The sequence below is a fragment of the Xenopus laevis genome, chromosome 6L, assembly GCF_017654675.1.
Source record: "Xenopus laevis strain J_2021 chromosome 6L, Xenopus_laevis_v10.1, whole genome shotgun sequence".
Classification (NCBI taxonomy): Eukaryota; Metazoa; Chordata; class Amphibia; order Anura; family Pipidae; genus Xenopus; species Xenopus laevis.
In genome coordinates this window covers 129,922,223-129,949,336 of record NC_054381.1, presented here as the reverse complement: position 1 = coordinate 129,949,336, position 27,114 = coordinate 129,922,223, and the positions used below count along the sequence as shown (strand labels likewise).

General features: G+C 40.1%; 1 protein-coding gene across 1 annotated transcript; it reads left to right on the top strand.

The window, feature by feature from the left end:
- The first annotated feature begins 16,496 nt into the window (after positions 1-16,496).
- rpl7.L (ribosomal protein L7 L homeolog) lies at positions 16,497-23,147 on the top strand. The gene is given in 7 exon segments (NM_001096628.1): positions 16,497-16,517; positions 17,445-17,547; positions 17,727-17,893; positions 18,425-18,562; positions 20,294-20,403; positions 22,121-22,331; positions 23,095-23,147. Coding segments are annotated over 6 exon segments (741 nt in total). The 5' UTR covers positions 16,497-16,503; the 3' UTR covers positions 22,330-22,331; positions 23,095-23,147.
- Positions 23,148-27,114: the final 3,967 nt, after the last annotated feature.

Sequence of the window (27,114 nt, the reverse complement as noted above, 5' to 3'; positions counted from 1 at the left end):
TTTTTTTAAATACATTGGCACCAGGGGCCCCCTTACAAGTTAAAAAAAACATTGGTGGTAGGGGCCTATGGAGTATAAAAATAATACATTGGTGGCCAGGGGATTAAAAAAAATAAAAAAACACACATTGGTGTTCAGTAGAATTGAACTCGTGGCTTCAGGACTTCAACTTTGCCTCCTTTCTGGTCATTTTGCCGGTTCAGGACTTAAATTTCGGCTGTTTTTGCAACTTTGGATCTTGTCACCGTGTCGGACTTCGGCTGTTCGGCTTTTCAGCTGTTCCGGACTTCGGAAGGGCGCTGCGGCTTCAGCACTGTCAAAGGAGACCCGGATCTATCGAAAAGTGCAGCACAGCCCCGCCCCCTTCAGGCCCAGTTGTACCCCTGTGCCCCCCTGATGGCGGCCCAGCTTAGACGCAAATGGGGTGGCAACCCTATCTCTATCTATATCCTGATGAGTAAGCACAAACCTCTAATTACAGGTTATGGGATCTATTATACAGAAATCAGTTATCAAGAAAGCTCTGAAATACAGAAATGCTTGGACAACGGTCTTTTTTCAACCCAACTTAACTATGATTAGCTTTTTTGTTTTGTTTCTGTAATAATAAGAAATTAATTGTACTTAATAACTAAGCCATGTTAAAGTGGGTATTTTAGTATTTACTGTAAATGTTTTTATTTATTGGCCAGATTATTGTTCGGGTTTCACAAGGCTGAAAACCGAATAGAAAGTTGAACCCCGAACAGGCCTTAGAAAAACCGAACTGTTTGGGTCAAAACCGAACAGGTGGAAACCCTAATCCCAGCCCGAGTAAGCTTCCAGCTGTCACCCTAACTGCCTAACTGTCCCCCCAGTGGTGTAACTAGATGTTAATGGGACCCACAGCAAATTCAAGTTAGGGCCCATAGTTACACCCCTGAGTTACACTTTGGCCTCAGAGGCCCCAGACTAGTACAGGCTTACCCTCTGATATTTAAGACCTGTCACCCCCCCCCCCTGCTCCCATATATACATGGGAAATTATTTCCATTGCTACATCACTGGTTTTCACCACTGCATTGTTATAGTCCAAAACACCCAAAATTACCTATAAGTGCTTCCCAAAGCAAAGCATGAAAAATAATTTCACTGTAAGAGAAACCAGGTTTGTGGGGACACGTCTGATACATAGGAAAGCAATATTTATTTCTCCGGGATGTAGCAAATCCATTATTTTGGATTCGGCCAAACCCCCGAATCCTTTGTTAAAGATTGGGCTGAATACCGGATTTATTATTCCACCCCTGTAACAATTTGTATGGTACATGGGCAAAGCAGCATGACAGACAGGCCTTAATAACTAGAATCCGTTGATAAAATTGATCTTAAAAATTTACTGCCAAATCAAAATTGCCTCTTCTCATACTTAGTTGGTTTGGGCGTGAGCACGGCACCTAGTATGAGCCAGAATGACAGATTTTAGAACTTTAAATGGCAGTGATCCACAATGATAATATTTTTAGTATTTTAATATTTTAAATATGTGCATTTTTATGTGATGTACAGTATTTTATATAGATCCCTATAGTTCAGGGGTATCCTTTGAGTACCCTTTGATGCAACTTTTAAAACAAGACAAAATGCCTTCTCATTTGTGTGGCTCCGTGTGATATCATTGCACTGTAAATTAGATGAAGGCTCTCCATGTGGCTCTTCACATGGGGTATAGCCTTATCAGGATCAATCCAATTTATTCTTACTAATGGAGTAGTAAGAAGAAGAATGCACAGAGCTGTGATGTTACTACTGGTAGTACAGGGATTTACTAATATGGTGCTGCCACTGTTCTTTTCACTGATGTGGCACTTGTGGTGGGATGTTTCCTTTAAAGGCCTCTTGTGGATTCTATAGTTCTGAGTGGTAATTAGGAATCCAGCTTGTCCCTTTGCATCCTGTTAACTATGCTTTGATCCAAAGCCAAATACTACCAACGTGGTGCATCACTACATGAAGTATTGGGGCCCATGACAATTCTACTTGAGCTGGCGACCTGCCTGTTTTGACGACCCCAACTCTCGGTATGCACAGCTCCCCTACCACTCACTCCCTTACTTCCTCTCCTTCCGAATGCTCCCCCTCCTTTTGCACACTCCCCAATTGCACCAGGTGAGAGCCTCCTCTACCAGCTCTACCATGAACCTGTGGCTGCCACGGCATTTTAAAGCGGTTGTTCACCTTTGAGTTTACTTTTAGTATAATGTAGATAGTGATATTCTGAGACAATTTGCAATTGTCCTTCATTTTTTTTTTTATGTGTGGTTTTTGAGTTATTTTGTTTTTTTATTCAGCAACTCTCCAGTTTGCAAAGCAATCTGGTTGCTATGGTCCAAATTACCCTAGAAACCGTGCATTGATTTGATTGAGAGACTGAAATATGAATAGGATCAGCACTCAATAGAAATATGAGTAATTAAAAGTAGCAATAGCAATATATTTGTAGCCTTACAGAGTATCTGTTTTTTAGAAAATAATTTTAAAAACTTGTAAACCATAGATAATGACCAATTGTAAAGTTGCTTAGAACACAACATATTAAAAGTTAACTTAAAGGTGAATCACCCCCTTTATCGCCAAAGCATACTGTGGTGACAAAGAAACCCATGGACAATTCAATGCCATTAGGTGCCCCTTCACTAACAGTTATTACTGGAAAACCTGTCGGTGTGTATATTTAAGTGATAATTGTGAGTCTGGAGCTGCTTCCTATTGATGTCAGTGGGAAGTGACTCATGGAGAGTTCTGCCATTTTGATCAACTTGCCTTGTAGCGTCGATTAAAACACCCAGTGTGCCATAGCCTTTAAATTTTTCTTTCTAGAGTTCATCTAGACCTTGTTAATGCTTAACCCCATGACACAGAGAGGGGGGTGATAATAGGCATATTATCTGCACTGAATAGTAAATCCCCAGGGTGCCATCAATCATTTCACCAGCAACTGTGTGACAGACGACAATGGGGACGACTCTGTACAGTGTATGAGAAGAATCTGTTACCAATAGCAGAGATACTGAAAGGGATCGAGGGCTGTATCGGCTAGTTGATGTAGTCCTCATCCAATCAACGCCCATTTCCTTCCTTGTAATCTGATTGTTTGGCCCTGAGTGGATCCTATCTTGTATGGCCACCTTAAGTCTACTAGAAAATCATGTAAACATTAAATAAACCCAATAGGCTGGTTTTGCTTCCAATAAGGATTAATTATATCTTAGTTTGGATGAAGTACAAAATACTGCTTTAATATTACAGACGAAAAGGAATCTTTTTTTTTTTTAAAAAGTTGGATTATTTGGATAAAATGGAATCTATAGGAGATTGCCTTTCTGAATGTTGGAGCTTTCAGGATAATGGGTTTCCAGATAACAGATCCCATACCTGTTACTGTTATTAAATATGTGTAATAGTTGTCAGATGTTTTGAACAGTAAAGTCCAACCTGCGGCCCCCACCTAGCTATAAGCATCTCATCAGCCTTTCAAACAATGGGAAAGGCAGCTACCCCACCCCTTTTAGAGATAAGAAAAAACATTCTCATTGACTCTCACCTATAACAATGCCGGTGTCGTCTATCGTTTGCTTATGCAATTATCAGAAATAAAGCAAAACTCTTTTTTTTAAAGTACTGAGCCAAGTTTTCACAAACCGCAAGTATGTGAATCCAAGCTGTGTACTGTAGAGAGCAATGTACACTTTCATATGTGAATATGGATCATATGGGGGATCAATGGATTCCAGCTCAAAGGAGACATTAAGCATTTGAATTATGACATTATTAATTGAATTATTATTACACTTTCTGATGTGGCCAAACTCTATGCAAAATAATCCAAGAAACTGCTGCACACTGTTAAGGTGAATCAAATCTTTGATTGTGCTCTTTATTAGCTCATGCAAGTAGACAGGGCAAAGTTTCGGACCTCACAGGGTCCTTTATCAAGGAATTTGGGCATTTTTACCATTCAGGATTTTCATTAGAGCAAGTGGAAAGAACAAGCCAGGTGTAAAGTTCAGTGTAAAAATACAAACTGTGTTTTTATCTTTACACTGAACAATTCCTTTAAACAAAAGTAATAGGCCTCCCTTCAAGCAAAAGTAATATAGTGCTAATTAAATCCAGTGTACCTGGGCCCCCACATGCTGGCATCAAAATTTTGTACATTAATTATCTAGTGCAATGTTGGTGCTGGTTTTCAGTGCCTGCTATTTGGAATTCTGGGGGGGAAAAGGAGATTTGTGGGTAGGGAATATGGTGGATTGCACCAAATGCTGCACTTAACAGAAGATTCGTAGCCTTGTACTAATGTTACTTTGCTTAGCAGAGATCTACAGATATCCAGAGAACTGTGCTCTAGAAGTGTATGGAAGGAATATGGAATCTCCAGTGTATGTATTTATAAAAAAAAAATGCACAAATGCACAATGTATATGTATAACCTCAATTTTGTCGCGATCTGACCCGCTGCGACATAAAGCATGCGAATTGTCGCATGTGACAAAAATAAGGCAAGAGAAAGAATTGTCGCATGGTGTCGCATCATTGATCAGATGCGATCTGACTGTCGGATGCAGACGATGCGCGCTGTGTCTGCATCCGACAGTCGGATCGCGTTTGATCAACGCTGCGACACCATGCGACAATTCTATCTCTTGCCTTATTTTTGTTGCATGCGACAATTCGCATGCGTTTTGTCGCATCGCGTCCGATCGCGACAAAATCGCTCGTGGAGTCCTACCCTAAGAAAAGGAAAATGTAGCATATATTATACCTTAGAAATATCAATTCAATCAGGGAACCTGAAATGACATTAGAATAATGTCTATAGTGATTTGGGACCTGTGTGTTGTATTTGCTGTTTAGGTGCTGTTAGGGTAGGAATACACAGACGTTTTCGGCGCGATCCGACGCGCTGTGACAAAACGCATGCAGCAAATCTCATGCAACAAAAATACCACGCTGTGTCTGCATCCGACAGACGTGTTACATCGGATCAACGCTGTGACTTCATCCGACAACGCATTTACTTAACTTATTTTTGTCGGATCGTGCCGAAAACGTCAGTGTAGTCCTACCCTTAGGGTAATACCCTATGGGGAGATTTGTCGCTACTGTGGGAGACAAATCTCCCGAAAATGCTTCTCCACGAGCAGTAATTAAATTGTTTAATTTTTCTAAGGGCTCTTACACATGAGCGTTCCGACCTGCGCTCCCCTGCGTTCCGTTTTTTGGCGTTCAGCCGCAGGGGAGCGCAGGAATAGACGCAAGTCATTATTTGAAATGGGGCTGTACTCACTCAGGCGCGTGTAGGCGCCGAACGCAGGAAAAATGCAGCATGTTGCGTCTGAACCTGCGTTCGGCGCCTACACGCGCCTGAGTGAGTACAGCCCCATTTCAAATAATGACTTGCGTCTATTCCTGCGCTCCCCTGCGGCTGAACGCCAAAAAACGGAACGCAGGGGAGCGCAGGTCGGAACGCTCATGTGTAAGAGCCCTTAAGTTGCCTCACGAAGAAACTTCAGGCAACTTAGAGATGCATGGGTAAAATGGTTATTGATAGGGTTATATCTGTGAAACAGGTGCTCCTTAATCTCTTTTAACTTGTGTTTTTGCAGCTGTATCCTCTGAGTGCCACCTAGTGGGGATGCTTGAGAAAGAACATTCAATGAAATTAGAGTACACATTTTCCACAAGGATTTCATGTCTGTACTTGTGTCTTTGCCTAAAGTATAATTAAGAAGCAGAAACCCATAACACTCCTGTATCTTTTCATTTTATTCAGTGTTTATAAGCATCTATTTGTCCTCTTTAGCCTACCCATACAGTAACAGTAACAGGAATGTGATCAGTATTTTTTAAAATGTCAGATTTTCAGTAACAAAAAACATAAATAAGGGAGGACATCGATTAGATTTGCCAAGGATATTACCTAAGGATGAGCAAAATCTGTCATAGTTCAGCTTACCGTATGATGTAGGGTACTGTTAGAGGCTAAAAGCAAACTAAGAAGAAATCTTGGAGAGGTTGTGAACGTTTAGTATGATATAGAGAGTGATTTTCTGAGACAATTTGCAGCAGTTTTTCATTTTTTCTTATTTGTGGTTTTTGAGTTATTTAGCTTTTTATTCAGCATCTCTTCTGCCAGGCACGTTTCCGCTCTTCTAACTTCCAGCATCGGAGCCGGTGGAGGAGGGGCCGCATCGCTAGTGCAGTGAGCGCTATTGCGCTCGCTGCACTTGAAGAGCCGAATTTTCCGTTTTAGAAAATGGAAATTCGCCTCTTAAAGTTACCAGAGGCGGCTTTTTGCCGCCCTTGGTAACTGGCCGATCCGTGCTGCCTGAGGCAAGATTCTCACCTTGCCTCATGGCCGGAGCGGCCCTGTCTTCCGTTTGCAGTTTCAGCAATCTGGTTGCTAGGGTCCAAATTACCCAAGCAACCGTGCATTGATTTGAATGGGAGTCAGTAGTATGAATAGGAGAGGCCTGAATAGAAAGATTAGTAATAACCATACATTTGTAGCTTTACAGAGCATTTGTTTTTAGATGGGGTCAGTGACCCCCATTGGAAAGCTGGAAAGAGTCAGAAGAAGAAGGCAAATAATTCAAAAACTATAAAAAATAAATAATGAAGGTCAATTGAAAAGTTGCTTAGCATTAGCCACTCTATGACATACTAAAGGTTAACTCAAATGTGAACCACCCCTTTAATTTAAAGTGCTTTCCTCAATAGACCAAAAACAAGCTCCACATTGCTATACTGCCATGTGGTAAAAATGCCCAGGGCTGTGTAACCCCATCTAATTGAGCTTCATTAGACACATACACTGAAATCTCCTGTTGGAATACTTTATGCACGGTGTGTTTCCCAGCTTCCTTTAATTTGCACTAGTGGCTCTGATTAGGTTAACACCTTCCTTTAATTACAAAGCACATTTTTCTAATCCCTGGCATGATATCCAAATTTGGATCATGTAGTATGCATCTTTAATGAAGGGAGCTACCCGCACCAGGAAGATCTGTGAGATAGCACTGTGAGCTTATATAGACAAATAGAACAAACACAAGAACAACAATAAATACTAGGAGTTACCAGCTGTAAAACATTCTTACTCCTTGTTGAATTAGCCACAGGCTCACTCAGACAAGCTGCTCTTATGTGAGGGCTCAAGATACATGTTGTGGCAAACTGAGAAATATATTGCCAGAAATAACTCTAACTGACAATAAACTGTCCACAAAAGGATGTCAGAAGCCCATGTGGAGTCTATATTTAAAAGTGTAAAAATAATAAACAATCAACTGCAAAAATACAATATAATTGATTCCTTATTCATACTTATATTTGTAGTCATGCAGCACTAAATGTGTTATACTTTTAGTATGTTATAGAATGGCAGATTCTAAGCAACCTTTCAATTGGTCATCGTTTTTAATTTTTTATAGTTTTTTTTAAACTATTTGCCTTTTTTCTGTGACTCTTTCCAGCTTTTAAACGGGGGTCACTGACCCTATCTAGAAACACATGCTCTGTAAGGGCTCTTACACACGGCCGTTCCGACCTGCGCAAGTAATGATTTGAAATGGGGCTGTACTCACTCAGGCGCGTGTAGGCGCCGAACGCAGGAAAAATGCAGCATGTTGCGTCTGAACCTGCGTTCGGCGCCTACACGCGCCTGAGTGAGTACAGCCCCATTTCAAATCATTACTTGCGTCTATTCCTGCGCTCCCCTGCGGCTGAACGCCAACAAACGGAACGCAGGGGAGCGCAGGTCGGAACGGCCGTGTGTAAGAGCCCTAAAGCTACACATTTAAAGTATTGCTGTTTTTTATTCAAGCCCATTTCTATTCATATTCCAGTCTCTTATTCAAAATTAATGCATGGTTGCTAGGGTAATGTGGACCCTAGTAACCAGATTCCTGAAATTGCAAACCGAAGAGCTGCTGAATAAAAAGCTAAATAACACAAAAAACACATATAATAAAAAATGAAATCCAATTGCAAATTCTCTCAGAATATTAATCTCTACATCATGCTAGAAGTTAATTCAGAGGTGAACACCCCATTAAGTAAAATAAATTATTATTTTATACCTGTACAGACCTGTTGTATTAAAATTAATAGGGAAAATATAAATAAGGAAATCATTTGGTGAAAATAACAGAATTATTTTTTGTCACAGAAACAACAGTTATGTTATATTTTACAATTATTCCTTTTTTTATGCAGGTTTTAACATGTAGCCACATGGCAGAAATATTTATGGTGGTTTATAAATGCTCTATTGTCGTATATGGTTAAATGTGGCGTAAATGGGGAGCGCAGGAGTAGATACACTGAATTCTTTTCAATGTTGCTGTACTCACAGACGCATGTAAGTGCCAAACGCAGGAAAAATGCAACATGCTGCGCCCTAACCTGCGTTCGGCGCTTGCATGCGTCTGTGTGAGTACAGCCACATTGTAAAGAATTAAGTGGGGCAAATTCACTAACCTCCGAAAATGAGACAGCGACGGCTTCGCTCACAGCGCAACACTTCGCCAGGACAAAACTAATTCACTAAAATCCGAAGCTGCGCACAGGGCTCCGAACGCTGGCGAAGTTGGGCTACCGTTACTGTTGCCTAATTTGCATACGGGGGGAAGTTAAAGTTGAATGGACGTATATGTTGCAGCAAATACATTACACTACACAAGCCCAGGGAACCTTAATAAAATAAAATAGAGTTGTTATATTGACCTACACATGAGCCCAGTGTATAGTTTATGTGCCATATGTTAGGAAATGTAGGGGGGAAGCTGGTTACCCCGAAAAAATGTTATGCTCTTTTGCAGCGTATCACCCTGAAAAAAAGAAAATACACTAGTTTTTTGAGACTATTTTCAACTATTTTTTGAGGAAGTCCTATCTACTCTATTGCACTTCGCCTGGTCTGAGGTGGCGAAGGGAAGTCTGGCGCAAGAGGTTACGTGCATTCACCAGAGCGCAAATTCTCCTGGCGTTGGGGAGCGAAGTACCTCTAGAGTCTATCTCCTTTGCTAGCAAAGTTACGCCGGCGACCGTTAGTAAATCGGCGAAGTTCTGAAATGATGTCGTTAGTCACTTTGCTCTTTAGTAAATTTGCCCCAGTGTGTCTATTCCTGCGCTCCCCTGCGGCTGAGCGCATGAAACCGGAACGCAGGGGATCGCAGGTAAAAACGCTCGTCTGTAAGAGCCCTAAAGGTAGCCATCCACAAAGAGATCCACTCGTTTGGAGGATCTCTCCCCGATATGCCCACCTCCAGGGGAGTAACTAAAAAGGAAGTAGACCCTACGGCTGCTGGATGTCCCAGGATGTAAAGGGGGGGACCATAGGGCCCAAATGAAGAGCAATTTCAGCATTTATTGTAAAACAGGACACCCTCTGGATATGTTGAGGGCTCTAAAATTATTTTGCTGTGGGGCCCAGTAACATTTAGTTACGCCACGTAGCTCATCCAAGACATAACCCATATACCAGGTAAATACATCTAATAGGGGACACATTTACCATTTGGGCAAGAAGAAATTAAATGTGTAAATAATGTCACTTGTGCTGTAGACATGTTAATTGTTTCTTAAATTGGCTTCTCGTGTTTACTTTTCGTTAAACAGCCATTTAAGTCCTATGACACAGTGTGCACCTAATATTCATGGGCTCATTTAGTAATAGAGGTGCTAAACTGCACCAGTGCAGTTACTAATAGGCTCCTGCTGTATGTATAAAGGCAAATAGCTTGAGAAAGAAAGGGACAGTTACTATGAATCCAGCAAAAGCACACCCCATAGTGCTCTGTGTGTTTATCACCTACCACAGGGCAGGTAATAACTACAGGGCTCTGTTGCTGCCTTCACCCCCAGTGCCCCATTATTTCTGCACTCCATTTTTGTATTTAAAAGAAATAAAATAAAATAAACAGCAGCAATCAGAAAAGCACTTGCAGAACATGGCAGTTTGTGCCATTGTTTTCCACTTTACTTTGTAAATAACCTCTTTAATTATTGTGTGCACAATGGTGTGTGCTACGCTCTATTTAAGGATATCTTGATTTCAATGCATTAAAGAACAATGTGAATGACACTTATGGGGACCAATGGGAGAGTCCTTGAAGTGAAAGCTAAGTAATAAAAATAATAAACCAATACTAACCCCCAAAAACTAAATAGGAAATCACAAATTTCAGGCCAAAGAGGCACGCAGGAGAGAAAGGCAAAAACTACCAACCTAATAAAAAATAAATAAATGAACCTGCAAATTGTATTAGAATATTAGCATCTATTTCATACAAAAAATGTATTAGAATTTTAACATCTATATCATACAAAAATCCTCTGTTCAACCCTAAAAAATCTAGTGTATCAGATATCTGGCCCTCTATATTATATCCCGACATCACCGGCCTATGTTATTATAATGAATCATAAACAGACACATGCAGATAATTCCAGATTATAACAGAGTTACAATGTGTTAATGGATTCCTAGAGGCTGGAATAATCATAAATCTGTGATCTGCAATGATTCACAGATAGTTTGCAATTGATATTGGATGCCTGTGCTAATTCAACATTTCATTAACCACAATCCCTGCTGCTTCTAATGAGTGGCTGGTGCAAAAAGCAATTTGCATAGTTTGAGACAAAAGGTCATGCTGTGAAACGCGTGGTCTCAAGTTAAAATTTTGGTTTTACAGGAAGGTCAGTAAAGATTCACAAGGGATAACTTTCCCCCGTACTGTACTAAGTATATGTTTTAGTTAAGTGTATGGCTGTGATGACACACAAACATATGGTTCAGGAATGTATAAATATTCAACTCATCAAAAATTGCATTTATTTTAAAGGAAATGCAGTGTGGTACATAGGTTCATTTGAAAGGGTGGACATGATATAAAGCACATGTCACATGGGAGACTTCTGAGGATTTATACAGGTATGGGATCCGTTATCTGGAAACTAATTATTCAGAATCTCCCGTAGACTCAATTTTATCCAAATTCTTAATAATGATTTCCCTTTTCTCTGTAATAAAAGAACAGTACCTTGTACTTGAACTAAAATATCATTAATCCTTATTGGAAGCAAAGCCAGCCTACGGTTTGTTTACACGATTTTCTAGTAGACTAAAGGTATGAAGATCCAAATTACAGAAGATCCATTATCCAGAAAGCCCCAGGTTCAGAGCATTCTGTATACTAGGTCCCATACCTATAAAAAAACATGTCCCACAGCTGGGAAGATATTTGTGATCTGGCAGGCACCCCACCACCTTTAGGGTCAGGGCACATGCTCAGATTCGGGGAGATTAGTCGCCCAGTGGCAAATCTCCTCTTGTTCGGGACAACTAATCTCCCCGAACGCTGCAACTTCATCCGACATTTCTATCTCTTTCCTTACATGTGATTTGTCGCAGTGCGTCGGATCTCACTGAAAACGTCCGTGTAGCCCTACCCTTAGGCCAAGGGTAGACAGAGAGTTGGCTCCACTGCTCTCAACCTGAGTATTTTTTTCAGGCTGAGAGAAGCGGATCTGCTTTGTGCTCCATCTCCATTGATTAAACTGGCCATAGATGCAAAGATCCGATCATTCAAATTCTCGAACGATCGGACTAATCCATCTCCCGATCTGACACTAACCTTTTCGACCAATAAAGTAGTAAAAGAACAGATCAGCCGATGCTCTGCCTCTACAGGAATCGTAGGAAAGTTATGTCCGACAAAAGCTAGTGACAGTCTCGCACTAAAGATCAGCAGATCGGCAACACACGCAGAGATATTATTGGCAGCCGACAGAAATTTTCTAACCTGTCCGATAGTCTGAATGACCGACCGGCATGGCACGACAGTTGTCGGGACACTCCACAAACGATCTGAAAATCGTATGAATCGAGGAATCGTACGATCTGATCTTTGCGTCTATGGCCATCTTAAGATCCGCTTGTGTGCAGTTACACGCAGCAGAGTAGAGGCCGGCCCAAATAAGTTAAAGCAGGAATTTTCAGGCCAATCTCCTCTCTGCTCTGCTCTAGGTAAATGCACACAAGTGGAAGCAATTCAAATAAATGGAGGTGGGGTACAGAGCAGATCTTCTCTCAGCTCTAAGGTACCCCAACATTTCTGAACTAGTCTTAGGTACTTACCTTATTTGAGAGAAAATCCTATACAATGAAAATGAATGTGTGTAGATTTCAGCATTGATTGCAGGACTGCCTGTACATTTAAGAAAACTAGGAGAGAGCCAAGGACATGTATCCCTAGGTTTGCAAATAATACTGTCATAACATGGCATTCAGTTATGATATTCCTGCAGATATCACTGCTCAGGTATGTAAACTATGAGGTCAGCTTATCTCTCACAGAGACCATCCCAATCTCACTGGCAGGTTTAACTGAAACAATGTACTGTAATCTAACCACAATACGTCAGATTATGCTGTGGGAATTAATACTGGGGAGGTGGATTATGTCTACAAGATTACTATCATGTATGGTATTGTTTTGGCTCTGAGGATCTTTAGTCAGATTATCTCCACTCATTCACTGTTAATGTAAAATGACTATACTAAGTATTTTAGGCCCATATTCATTGAATGAAGCTATTTGTAAGGACAAAGAGAGCAGACTATATCCTTGGCTTTGGATTTGGTCAATTGCACATGGAGCATTGTGACATGCACAAATCCAGGGAATTGGCTTGTCAAGAAAAGGGATATTAAAAAGAAACTACTAATTAGATTGCCACCAGATAATTGGCAGCAAAAGGGAATGCACTATTTCTAATACGTATACAAGACTTTTTGAATGCAGCTACCTGCATATTCCAGGGGGAAGGGGTTGTACACTGTGAATATGCACTCCATAAGGCCTTCTTAACTTACAAAGTATTTTTATTTTAGATGAAATGCAAGCAAAACTCAGGGTTGGTAAGGGAAAAAAGATAAAAAAATATAGGAAGGCCGGTAATTTTTTTTCAGAAAAGGTGGCAACACTAATTACACCCTCCGCCCACATTGTAAACCAGCCCCTCTATTACCTTTTCTTATGCAAGCATAAAAGTGTCTATAGCTTTTCCCTTGAAACTACTGTAATTTATTCAATTTCAATTTTTGAACAGAAAACGTTATGTTTTGAAAATGATGCTCTTTGTTTAGGACTGCGTATCTGCCCCAAGGTGGTCCCCCGCCAATGGGAGTGCTCACTAGGGATGACCCGAATCCACTATTTTGGATTTGGCCGATCCCCCGAATGCTTTGTGAAAGATTCGGCCGAATACTGAACCGAATCCTAATTTGTATATGCAAATTAGGGGTGGGAAGGGAAAATCATTTTTTACTTCCTTGTTTTGCGACAAAAAGTAACTTGTGATTTCCCTCCTCAGCCCTAATTTGCATATGCAAATTAGGATTTGGTTCGGCCGGGCAGAAGGATTTGGCCGAATCCGAATCCTGGATTCGGTGCATCCCTAGTCCTCACCACACCCAATTAATGTGTCTTACTGTTAGGGTAAGGTTACACTGGGAGATTAAGTCACCCGGCGACTAATCGCCTCTTCTTTGGGGGCGACTAATCTCCCCGAATTGCTTCCCCCTGTCTTCCGCCTGCTATAATAAAAAAATCGCCTGCGGCATAACATTCGCGGCGCTTCGTTTTGTGAAGTCGTCTGAAGTTTCCTCGTGAGGCAACTTTGGAAAACGAAGTGCTGCGAGTGCCATGCTGCAGGCGATTTTTCATTACAGCAGATGGAAGCAGTTCGGGGGGATTAGTCGCCCCAAAGAAGAGGTGATTAGTCACCGGGCGACTTAATCTCCCCGAATCTCCCAGTGTGACCTTACCCTTAGACTTGTGTTTGTTATATATTAATGGAAACTGCTGCGTAATTTGCTGGTGGTGCTATATAAATAAATGATGATGATGATGATAATGATATCTGAATAAGGTCTAATCTGATAAGGCATTATTTTGGGTCAATACATACCCTGCCTTCAGGCTGCACTCCACAATGCTCTGGTCCCCCCTCCCCTTGGCAAAACTGCCACATGGTTTCCTGTATTGTTATACACAAAAGCGGGGGCTACCAACCAAAACATAGATCTTTGTGTGGCCACTGTTTATCACATTTGAATAAATAGTTTACACACCCTTGAACTGTAGTTGAGTACAATACCTAATGTTATGTTCCTACTGAATTACTTTATCTCATGTCTCGCCAAGGAGCCTTGTAATTGTAAAATAATTTAAATTTTCTCTACTTTGAAACATTATGCGAAACTAGCAATAATGTAACTATCAGCACCAGGGCCCAGGCACAAGCAGAGCTCTCCCGAGTTTTCATTGCGGATACGCATCATCGTGAGTGTCCAAAGGGGGTTTGGACCCAGGCTTAGAAACCAGTATTTTCACCAAATATATCAAAATTAAAGTTACACCGATACATATAACTAGCAGGGGTGTGATATTGATTAACCAATTCCTCAACCTGTTCCCAGCAGAGTTTGGGGGGTAATTTATTAATTTATAAATGAAGGGTTCTTGCCTTTACCCCCCTCCTTGTGCATGACAGAGTAATAAAGAACAAATATGTCCAGGAGGCAGTGAACTACTAAGGAATGAGTGAAGATTCATATTAATCTGTGTGATCTAAGGCTCTGACAATTCTATGGATCAATTATCCTAAAATTAAAAAGTGCTCCACAACACTTGCTATGGCCATTAAAATGCTGAATAATTGCCTCCCAATTTACAGTCCCCCACTTTATAACTAAAGCAAATTGCCACAATACGCCTTACTTCTACCAGGTTGAAGAGGGCAAAATTATTTCTATAAGCAGTACTGAAGGCTTGAAAAGGGGCCCAAAACGTTGCATGCTTGCAATTGTTTGGAGGGCTGAATAAATGCTTCACTTGGTCTGCAGTTGATAATGTGCAGCTGCATTTTTAAGTGTAGCTTGCCATAGACAGTCACCACTTAGTGGGCTGGTGTGGAGCTGTTTTGGCCTATGTGCAATTAACATGCCAGGGCCTATTTTGAATCCCAGTTCAGACCTGGACTGCAGATACCCAAAATTGCTCCTGACCCCAACCCCACGACTCCAGATTACAGGCAGGACTTCTCCAATAGAATCCATTTTAAGCAAATAGTTTTAATTATTCTAACATTCTTGTTCTGCAATCATAAAAAAAGTACCAACAGTGTAATTGATCCTAACTACAAAATAAACCACATCCATCCATATTAATCCTATTAGGTTTAATGTTTACATTTTTCTTATTAGACTTAACAGTATGGGTATCAATCAGTTAAAAAAAAAAAAAAAAAGTATTTGGCTAGGAACCCAGCATGCCAGACAAAGGATCCCACAAGAACTCCCCTAGGCACATACATATGTAATAGACATTTATGTACTGAAGGTCGTCTTAAATTTACTTGGTATTTTACATAAGGCGTTTCTATAACTAGAATGCCACACAATAAATATACCACAACCCTGAGTACACGGCATATATAACACACATTTAGTAGATATAATTATCAGCAGGGTTGCCAGGTCTAATTTTTAAAACCAGCCAAAGTCCGCTTCAAAACCAGCCCAAAACTAACCAAGAGGCACTTCAAAAGTAGCCCAAAAACAGCCCAATATGTGCAGTAAAAAGAGTCTAAAAATAAATTACTATATGTGAAAATATGCCTTTTTTATATTTTCACTGATTTGCAAATTTTCCCGGTCATCAGGGGAGTAAATACAGAGGGGGGCCCATAAGGCCCTAATACAGTACATAAACAATTTCAATAAATATAGGTAAAACAGGTCAACCTCTAGGCATTTTGGTGGCCAGCAAATTTTAACCCCAAAATGACCTGAAATTGAGGAGTCACCGGAAAATGACTGGAGACTGGTAACTCCCGACTTCTACACTAGTCAAATCCTCATTGCATGCTGGGTAATGTAGTCTTAGAATTAAACCTGCCAGTTGGCAAATTATTAAATAAAAACTACATTACCCAACATGCATTGGGAGACATGCGTAGCAAAAAAAAACAAAAAAACTTTGGCTGGTTTCCAAAGTACAAAAAGTAGCACAAATACGTGGCTAGTTTGCACTTTCAAAACCAGTAAGTTTAAATAAGTAGCTCTATTTGGCTAGAAACCCGCCAACCCCGATCAGAGAACGTTCTAATGCACATGCGCATAACTAAAACATAAGAATAAAATAAAGTTGGCTGGGGACACCATGAACTCCACGATATACCAACTACATTTTCAGGCCGTCAGTAGCTGCTAACAGACCACCAACTCACTGCGTACCCTAAACCTTAGTTCTGACTTATTTTACGTTCCTTCCTTAGTTTATAAAGCGCATGCGCATAACGTCGCGGTGGTGACGTCCAGCTACTTCCTCGCAGTGTCTTTAAGTGTGCTCTGCGCATGCGTGTCGCCCTCTTTTTCCGGTGGCGAACATGGCGGGGACAGAGTGAGTATCCAGGGCCCTCTCTTGAATCCGACTTAATCTCGGTTTAGCTCGCTGTTCTTCACGGCCAGGCTCGTTTTATCTGCTCTTTAAACATCAGCGAATCTTCGGTGATTATTATTTTGTCGGGATTTATGTGCCTTACTTCGGAAGGAGTGTTACCAAGAGAACTCTGGTTTGGCCTGACGGCTGTGGCCTGTCTCTAGTCCAATCCCGGCAGTGTCATGTCCCCTGGAAGCCAACGGGGCCTCTGTTTAATGGCACTTCTTACTGGAATAAATGGCAGTGAAACTCTCAGTAGTGTAACCTTGTATTGTACATTGAGTGCTAAATCTCTAGCCCCCTGTGTGCCCTGGCACATTATACATAGACATGGCTTCCCTACCAGTGTGTGCCACTATTTCATATCATGTCTCTTATCCACTTACTGTGTTGTTTAATACATGTTTACTGTAGGGCTACTAGTAGTCACACATTAGTCAATACAGATAGTGATTAGGCAAACCCATCTCTTTGTAATGCTCAAGTCTCTGATAGATTCTCCTTTGTGTTTCCTGGCCTGTGTCCCTCTATCAGTCCAGCTACAGCTTCTGTCACTTCTACCTCTTTCTACTGGGACTTTCCTATCCTTCTCATATGTTTACACAACACTAATTGGCATTCACGTAGACTAATTCTAAAAATGAGGGTTTCATGTGTTTAAGCAATAAATTATTAAGCGGTAGGAAGGATCGGTACTCCCTCTTATGTATAGTTTAGTTCTTGGCATCCCATGCCCCTGTATGATGTGTTTATAATGGCTGATAGAAGCCCCAGCAGCACCTGCTTAGGGGTGTTAAACTTATTTGGGTGCTGGTATAACTGAAGGGTATTTCTGTTTCTCTGTTGATGAATTTGATTCTAAACTGAATGGTCCCCCCCCCCCCATAGGGAGAAGAAACTGCCATCTGTGCCAGAAAGCCTTTTAAAAAGGCGAAAGCAGTTTGCAGCTGCAAAGCTCAAGAGAGTCAAAAAGATTTTGGCTGCAAAAAAGGTAAGTACCATAGAGCAGCTGTTGGAGTGTATGGAACGTGCGTACGTTCTCTGAATTGTGTGTATGGACTAAATCACTATCAACCAGCCTGTGGGTACTGCAAATTCTAGTGCATGAAGAGGTTCACGTTTCTGCCTGGTTTGGGGATGGATTCATCAGTCTTAATTGTTTTATTGCAGCTCCGCAAAACTAAGAGGAAGGTCATTTTTAAGAGAGCTGAAAGCTACTACAAGGAATACAGGCAAATCTACAGGAAGGAAGTGCGTCTGGCCAGAATAGCTCGCAAAGCTGGGAACTTTTATGTACCTGCAGAGCCCAAGCTTGCTTTTGTGATCAGAATTAGAGGGTGAGATTGTGTGGATTGCTTTTTTCATTATAGTTATTTATAATGTAACTTGCTGTGAAGCTTTTTTAGCATCCCTGTCATACTTGGGGCTTATTTTCTCTTTAGGTTAGGGATTCCTCTTAAATGTTACTCTATTATATGGTGACTGTTCTGCAAGATAAATTCCTGCTGTGCCCCAATACCTCAAAAATGAGCACCTGCTGTAAGTCTGTTGGGCATGAGCCCTGATTTCAGCTCCAGTCAGTTATTGGAAATGTCCCTTTGCCAAACAGCAGGACTGAGATGTTTGCAGCAGGAAATAAATACTTGCGGCAATCTATTTTCCCGTTGCTGCTTATTTAATGTTTTTTTAATGATATGCTTAACATGTCGTACTTTCAGATAATTTTCTCAGATGAGCGAGCAAAGTTTCATTTTTGTTACTTGCTTGGTTTGTTCCCTACATCAAGTCAAGTTCTGAAAATGTATTGACCTTTTATTCTTTACAATTCTGATCAAAGTCTATTTGTAACATTTTTTTTTTAATTTCAGTATTAATGGCGTCAGTCCCAAGGTTCGTAAAGTACTGCAGCTTCTCCGCCTGCGACAGATCTTCAATGGAACCTTTGTAAAGCTTAACAAGGCCAGCATAAACATGCTGAGGCTGGTGGAGCCTTATATTGCATGGGGGTAAGGTTTTCACTACTTGCAGTGCAGCATACACTTGTAATGCATATTTAGTTGGCTTTGAGGGTGTTCTTGAAGAATTTACCGGTCTTTGTTTTGTAAAGCAACTGGTGGCATTTTGAAGTCAAGTGCTAGTCATTTTACTAGTTGAAAGTCCTGCTTGTGTGGGCATCTATTCATGCCCTGAACTGTTCTGGGGTACCTTCCATTGCATGTAGAAGACCCACCATTAGCTGATGCTAAGGTTTGTACCTATAACATTGAATGCAGACTTGTTGCTACTGAGACCGACACATCTTGATCTTTTTATTACCTTTAAGGTGGCCATACCCGGGCTGATAAAAGCTGCTGAGATATACAGTCAGCAGCTTATTGGCCGTGTGGGGCCCTCCGACGGACTTCTCCAATCGATATCTGGCCAAAAGTCGGCAAGGGTAAAAATCCTGTCGGATCATGGACTGCATCTGTTTGCGGTCCCACGATTCGTCCGCCCATTATGATCCGATCGTTGTGCCCTAGGGCCCACGATCGGATCAGTCAGATATCGCCCACCTCAAGGTGGGCATATGGGGGAGAGATCCGCTACTTTGGCTATCTCAATGTGTATGGCCACCTTTAGGTTTATCTGTTCATCCTGTGGCATCACAGGCCTTCAGTCTCTTTACCTCCATTAAAAAGTAGCTGGTCCATCTCAAAAGCAGGTATAACATTGGCATTGACAACTGAAATAAAGGCAGGAATATAGTGGTAATTGTTTTCTTAGTGTTAACGTAAGTGAATATTAAGTCACACAATTGCATATGCCAATTCACTTCCTGTAAGCCATGCTTTTACACACACCATTAATGAAGGGTAACCGCTTTAGTTTTTGGGCAATGAAATGCGTTGATGTTTATAAATTGTATGATTTTTACCTTGTCAGATTTTGTCATAGGATTAATCGTAAATGATGAATTTTCAAGAGATCTGTTGTATAATAGACATGTCTAATAAAGTTATGGGTATATTGGTCAGACCAATCTTATTCCTACCAAAGCACATGTATAATAAAAGTAACTGAGGGGAGAGTTGACAAAATCAAAGTCCCCTTACTACCAATTTTGTATGTTTAGTTGCCTGTTTAGCTAGTTTAGTGCTGGTCTTTGGTACTTTTAACTTATGCTCACGTTTTTGCTGTGACTTGTGCCCTTGATTTGTCATCTAGAAGTATATGGATGCACACTGTTTAGGTTAAATTGTTTTCTAGTTCAATGTGTCTTTTGCATGGAGTACCAGATGGTGCGTTCATGTTTTGTCAACTTGGGTGTGGAAAAGCAGTTTGGAGGCATCTCTTGTGGCAGCCTCCCCAGTATACAACGTAATGGGATAGACAGCCCAGTAGCCAGCATTGGGGCATTAATGAAAATATGCCCAATGGATTTTTGAACGGCAAACAAAGCTCCTTTGTTTTCTTAACCAGTTATACATTCTACACAGTGTCTGCCTCTCCACAGCCTGACCCTCTGTCATTTAAGTGCCCCTTTCCCCCCAAATCTTGTGCCCTAGTATGCAGCTGAACAGAGGTTTAAGTACTAGTCATATTTGGAAGTAGCTAATTGAATCTTATGGTTTTCAACGATATGTCCGTGGGAGTGATGCACTTGCCATGCAGTTGCAAATAGCTGTTTTTAAATTACTTTTTTCTTTTAATCCATCTGTGATTTATGACTTATAAAACTTCTTTATCCTTTGCAGTTACCCAAACCTGAAGTCTGTGCGTCAGCTGATCTACAAACGCGGGTACCTTAAGATTAAGAACCAGCGTATCCCTATGACTGATAATTCCCTCATTGAGAAATACCTTGGTAAGCATCTGAGCACTCAAAGGAAGATTTTTTTTTTTTTTAATTATACCATAGCAGGTTTTTTTTTTTATGAAAGTGTTTGCATGTAGCTGAACCTATTTTTTTTGGGGGGGGGGCTCAGCCTCTCTATACTGCACTTGAAAAAGGTCAGATTGCTAAAAAGGAAAGTCTTTTAGAAGTCCTAAACTTGTAACTTCTGACAAGCAAATCATAATACTGTTCAAAAAAAAAAGTACTTGTGTCTGAGGCCTTAGCATGGTCCAACATATGTTTACTAACCATAGTTTTGCAGGGTCTGGAACTGCTAGCAAACAATCTCCATTATTCTTGTAAGGGAGTAGTGATACCTGTTACTCAACACCTCACAAGAGAAAAACCTCTGCTCTGTCATACGCTACCAACTACCATATTCAGCTTTATTTCAAAACAGTTATAGGATCCTTTATACAGAAATCTGTTTTCCAGTAAGACTTCCCCATAGATTCCATTAAAATCAAATTTCGAAAAATGTCCCTTTTCCTTGCAGAACCTTGCACTTTATTCCAACTTGGATATAATAAATCTTTATTGTATGGAAAACAATGCTATTGGGTTGAATTGACATTTTAGAAAGAAAGACTTAAGAAAAATGCATTTACATGCGTCTATTTTAAATGCAATATAGGTTTCATACTACTGAGATAAAAGGAATCCCATTAACTTCTGAAAATCCTCTGTCCTGTCCAGCTATATTTATGCCATTCCTTCCTTGGATAATTGTCCATTTTTTATTCATGCACCCTCTGCCAGACAGACAAACGTAATCTGTAGATTCTGCTAGATACCCCTCCATTCACATGTGTTTCAGGGCACTTTCTGTATTGATTTGTTGTGTCTATTCCTTTTTATACTTGAGATTCATATGTTAATTGGAAACCTTTGGCAAATGTTAAATACGTTTATCCATTCCTCTAGCCATTTGTTAGAACCAGCACTTATATGGGAATACCCTTAAAGGGGCATGTTTCCCAAATATTCACAAATTACACTCTGTATTTATTTGCAGTATCAGCTGCCTCTTGCTATCGCCTCCACATCCACTCTACATGTATCATTAGCACAATGTAACGATAGTCTCCACTGCACAGACAAGTCTCCTACAATGCCTTTAAAACACTTCTGTAATTCTTTCTACTACAAGTCTATTCCTTATAGAAGCTGCAAGGCATTGTGGGAATTTACCTTTTTTGTGTGTCCTTTTTTTCTTTCATTTCTATATATTGATTTTCAGGAAAAAGAGGGTACAGATGGAAAGAAGGGAGGGGGTAACAATTCTAGTGATTATCGATGAACACGCAATGATAAATCATAGATTAACAAGTTATTTCTAGTCAGTACAATTCCACAAGATTATACCCTGTACATTTGAGATGCAGTATGTTGGGATGAACCATCCTAGAATTATTAGATAAACGTGGACCATATTAACTTTTTGTTTACTAATTTAATAGTCTATCCGGGGGGACCAAATTTTCCAACATCTTTAACTGTTATTATGCATTATATAAGTAATTCCATTGCTCAAATTTCTTCGGATTTCGTTATCCATTCTTTGATTGTTGGAGGCGATGTACTGTATTGTGTCCTTTTTTTTTTTTTTTTTAAAAAAAAAAAGTTCCAGTGCATCTGTCCCTGCACAAACCAAGGGGATTTTAATGCTGACAATGCTTTTAAATAGGCAAGAAAGGTCTCATGTGCGTTGAAGATCTGATCCATGAAATCTACACCGTTGGCAAAAACTTCAAGGCAGCAAATAACTTCCTGTGGCCCTTCAAACTGTCCTCTCCCCGAGGAGGAATGAACAAGAAGACAACACACTTTGTGGAAGGTGGTGATGCTGGTAACAGGGAAGACCAGATCAACAGGATGATTAGGAGGATGAACTGAAGGTGATTTGGTTTTTTTCCTCTTAATCCATTGCCTTCAATTCTACTGCTCTTCCCACTTGAAACCTAACTGTTCTCAGTGTAAGGTGCTTGTGCTTTTGTCGCTTTTGATTGAAAATGTAATTCTAGCCAACAATTTAATATAATTTTGATTAAGCATTTGATTAAACACTTGCAATTGAAAGCAGTGTTTATCTGACTCCGAGTCTTAATGCATCAGAAGTCAGTTCTTCAGGTTGGTTAATCGGCTACTTTTGCTAGTGTTTCACACGTCACAATAAAAACAATCTCTCCTATTGCTCTCAATTGCAATTATATTTTAATGTAACTTTAAGTCAACTGAACATTAGAAATGTATATTAGAATGCTGTCATTTTATTCTAAAAAAAACCATTTTTGGTTGAAGGACCCATAAACTTTCCCATTTCTTAAGTCTTTGTGAAGGCCCAAACCAATTCTTTCATGAAAGTATCTACTAATACTAAATGTCTGCATCAGATCTTTCATTATGACCAATTCTTAACTTGTTTTGGTTGTATGAACCTAAAGCTCTGCATTGAATATTAGTGTTCTGCAGAAAGTTTGCAATCCCTGGCCCTACCATGGTCTATGAAATTAAAGTACAATTACATCAGTGATTCCTTTTGCTGACATGTTACCCGAGGCTGGGGCTCTTTCTCTTCCAAAAATGCATCAGCCTTAGGTACTGTGTTGCCTTGGTTATGAAGGTGGTACCTAAACATATTTTTCTTTTTCTCCCATGCAGGTTTTCTCGTGATGCCGTCAAATCTGTTCTGTAATAAAACCTGGTTAAAAACATTTAACATATTCAGTGTCTGTGTGTGTTTCAAATACAATTATTTCAGCATAACAATATATTGGTTACTGTAACAGTTGTGTAATTGGCATATCAGAAAATATCTACCATATAGGGGGTACTGCAAGAGCAGTCATTCATAATTTATGTAGTTCGTGTATTACTAGTGAAATGTATGCATTCATTAAGCCTCTATATTAACAATCCGATATCTTGCATGTATTAAGATGGCCATAGATGTAAAGATTGTTTAAAAGATCTTTTCGTTATCGTTAGACCAAGCTTGTCTTGAAACGATCGTTTAAATGTACGATTTGTCCATCAACTAAAAAGACCATTTCAAGCAATGTTGTCTAGTTGAGGGGAGCTGCCTGCTTGGCCCTGCAAACAATTAGATTTCACTGTGACCAATGAAAAATTTCTAACCTGGCTGATCAATTTTCTCACCGATGTCCGGCGAAAAATCGATTCACAATCGTCAGATTCCCACTAACCTCACAATAATTTGACGGATTGGTTGGATTGCACTAAAATCGGTCCTTCATCAAAGAAAAATCTTTGTGTCTACAGCTGGCCTTACCTACCTAATGGCATATTCTTATGATTTAAGCTAGCCCCAATCATAGCAGTGTATTTTTAACACCGTATATTAACAAAACTTTGAACTGAAGTCTTTATTTTTCTTGGATGTTTTATCCATGATGTGTGTTCAAGGCCATTTTTTTTTGGCCGTATTACCATTTCCTCAAATACTGGATATTTAAAGTGGTTGGGTGTATTCCAAAGAACTTCTCTAGGGAAGCCTAGGAAAGAGGGCGATGTGTAGTAACATGGGCAAAGATTGCACTGATCCCTAGCAACTAGTTAACTAGAATAATAACATGCAGTCATCTAGGTATGGAGTGCTGGGCCTGAGCAAATTCTGCACCGTTTCTGAAATAATCAAGGCATTGTCCCAGAACCTGTCACTCTTAGTGCTCTCTAAATGCAGGAGCTGGCTGTCTGATTTTCATTGACTGATCCAGTATATCTTATAGTGGGGACTCCCTTTCTTAGCAGATGTATTAAAGTTAACTCAAATAACTGATTCCAGTACAATCTAACAAAGTAACAACCTTTGGCACAAATTCTACATGTAGAGAGACTGTTTCTGGTAATTTTATAGGGATGCACCGAATCGAGGATTTTTCAGCAGGATTCAGATTCGCCTGGAATCCTTGTCTGCCCGAACTGAATCCTAATTTGCATATTAAATTAGGGGCAGGGAGGGAAATCACGTGACTTCATCAGAAAAGAAGGAAGTAAAAAAAAAATGTTCATACTTTTTCCTTTCCTGCCCCTAATTTGCATACGCAAATTGGTTCAGTATAAGGCCGAATCTTTCACAAAGGATTTGGCCCAATCCCAAATAGTGGATTCAGTGCATCCCTATAATTTTAAGTGAGCTCTAATACATCTTCTAGGCAAAAGGAGACCTCCTATAATATATTGGATCTAACTCCACTCAAAATCAGACTCCCAACTCCTGCATGAAGAGAGAGATGCTTAGAGGAGAAGAGTTAAGACTAACTTTAATATTATAGAAACTGTCCAGAATTTTGAATTATATTTCGAAAATTGAATTTTAGTGTGATGAAACAGATTTTCACATTTGCAATGGTTCCTGTTTAGCTATAAGTAATATGTGGGCACCTTTTTAAGTAGTAATTTGTTGTTTAAGCCACACCCAATGACACTGGTATGAGAGTGCACAGCCATGTAATCTCCCAACAAACTTGGGCAGCTGAATGCCGTACTGAAGAGCTCCGTAAAGTTTATCATCACTGTTTCCATGCCGACTTTCAGAACATTCACTGTTTCAAATGTTTGCTCTCCTAGACCTGCCTTTCGGCTGTATGTGACTTGGAATCATATGGGATCAACTGTTCATTCATAAAGCTTACAAACTGCTGAAGCATGTAATGTGTAAAAATGTCCTCAACTGGAACCCTGCTTCACTGGAAGCAACTTCAGCACACAAAGGTTTCATGAGACGAGGCATATATAGTGGCTGTGGCCTGTAAATCCAAATATCACACGGTGCACCATTCCAGGTGTCTGCTGGACTCGTGTAAAGGTTGCAATCAATGGTTTCTGCAGCAGTGAAAATGCTTAGTTTTTTTCTTTTCGCTCCAGCCATTCTAAGATTATATACAGTCATGAAAAAGTTTGGGAACTCTTCTTAAGTCTTTGTAGTTTTGTTTTTCATTGGCTGAGCTTTAAAAGTAGCCACTTCCTTTAAATATACGTATAACACGTCTTATGGAAAACAGTAGTATTTCAGCAGTGACAAAGTTTATTGGGTTAACAGAAAATATGCAATATGCATCATAACAAAATTAGACAGGTGCATAAATTTGGGCACCCCAACAGAGATATTACATCAATACTTAGTTGAGCTCCTTTTGCAAATGTAACAACCTCCAGACGCCTCCTATAGCCTTTCATGAGTGTCTGGATTCTGGATGGCGGTATTTTTGACCATTCGTCCATACAAAGTCTCTCCGGTTCAGTTAAATTTGATGGCTACCGAGCATGGACAGCCTGCTTCAAATCATCCCATAGATTTTCAATGATGAATATTCAAATCGGGGGACTGTGACGGCCGTTCCAGAATATTGTACTTCTCCCTCTGCATAAATGCCTTTGTAGATTTCGAAGTGTGTTTAGGGTCATTGTCTTGTTGGAATATCCAACCCCTGCGTAACTTCAATTTTGTGACTGATGCTTGAACATTATCCTGAAGAATTTGTTCATATTTGGGATTCTGCATTTGCCACTCTTTTCTTGGCCTGCCAGACCTGGGTTTTACAGCAACTGTGCCTGTGACCTTCCATTTCCTGATTACATTCCCTACAGTTGAAACTGACCGTTTAAACCTCTGAGATAGCTTTTTGTAGCCTTCCCCTTTAGCCATGATACTGAACAATCTTTGTTTTCAGATCTTTTTAGTTGCTTTGAAGATCCCATGCTGTCACTCTTCAGAGGAGAGTCAAACAGAAGCACCGCTTGCAATTGACCACCTTAAATACCGTTGCTCATGATTGGACACACCTGCCTATGAAGTTCAAGGCTTAACGAGCTAATCCAACCAATTTGGTGTTGCCAGTAATCCGTATTGGGCAGTTACATACATTCAGATTAGCAAAATTACAGGGGTACCCACATTTTTGCACAGCCAGTTTTTCACATTTCTTACAACTGAATACTGCTTCACTAAAAATCTGTTCATAAAACACCCCGTACTCAAATGTAATGTATAAATAGATAATGTTTAAATGGAAAACAAACGCAAAATGAGAATATTTAGCATTTTTTGAACCAGCATGAAAGTGGCGTGATGCTTTTTTGTGTGCAAAGTAGGGACCTGTTATTCAGAATGCTCTGGACCTGGGCTTTCCATGATCTTCATAATTTCAGTCTACTAGAAAATCATGTAAATATTAAATAAACCCAAAAGGCTGGATTTGGGTCCAATAAGGATTAATTATATCTTAGTTTGGATCAAGTACAAGCTACTGTTTTATTAATACAGAGAAAAAGGGAATCATTTTAAAAATTTGGATTATTTGGCTAAAAATGGGAGATGAACTTTACGTAATTTGGAGCTTTGTGGATAATGGGTTTCTGCATAACGTATTCCATACCATAATTCCCTGCACAGAGGAAAAAAATGTTCACATTATTTCAGTAACACCATTTAATACATCGGGTTAACCAGTAGATGTCAGTATTGGCTGATATATTAACAGAAAGTGGCCAATGCTTGATAAAGAGCCATGTTTGCTCTCACAACTTTGCTTCCGTGGCCTGTACTGAAAGGGTGTGATGTCATCCTGAGAATTACTCGACACGTAATTGGCAAAGCACCCAATATCCTTTTGCACATCTTCACATTTTGTGACCGCTAATACTGAGACCCCTCGCAAA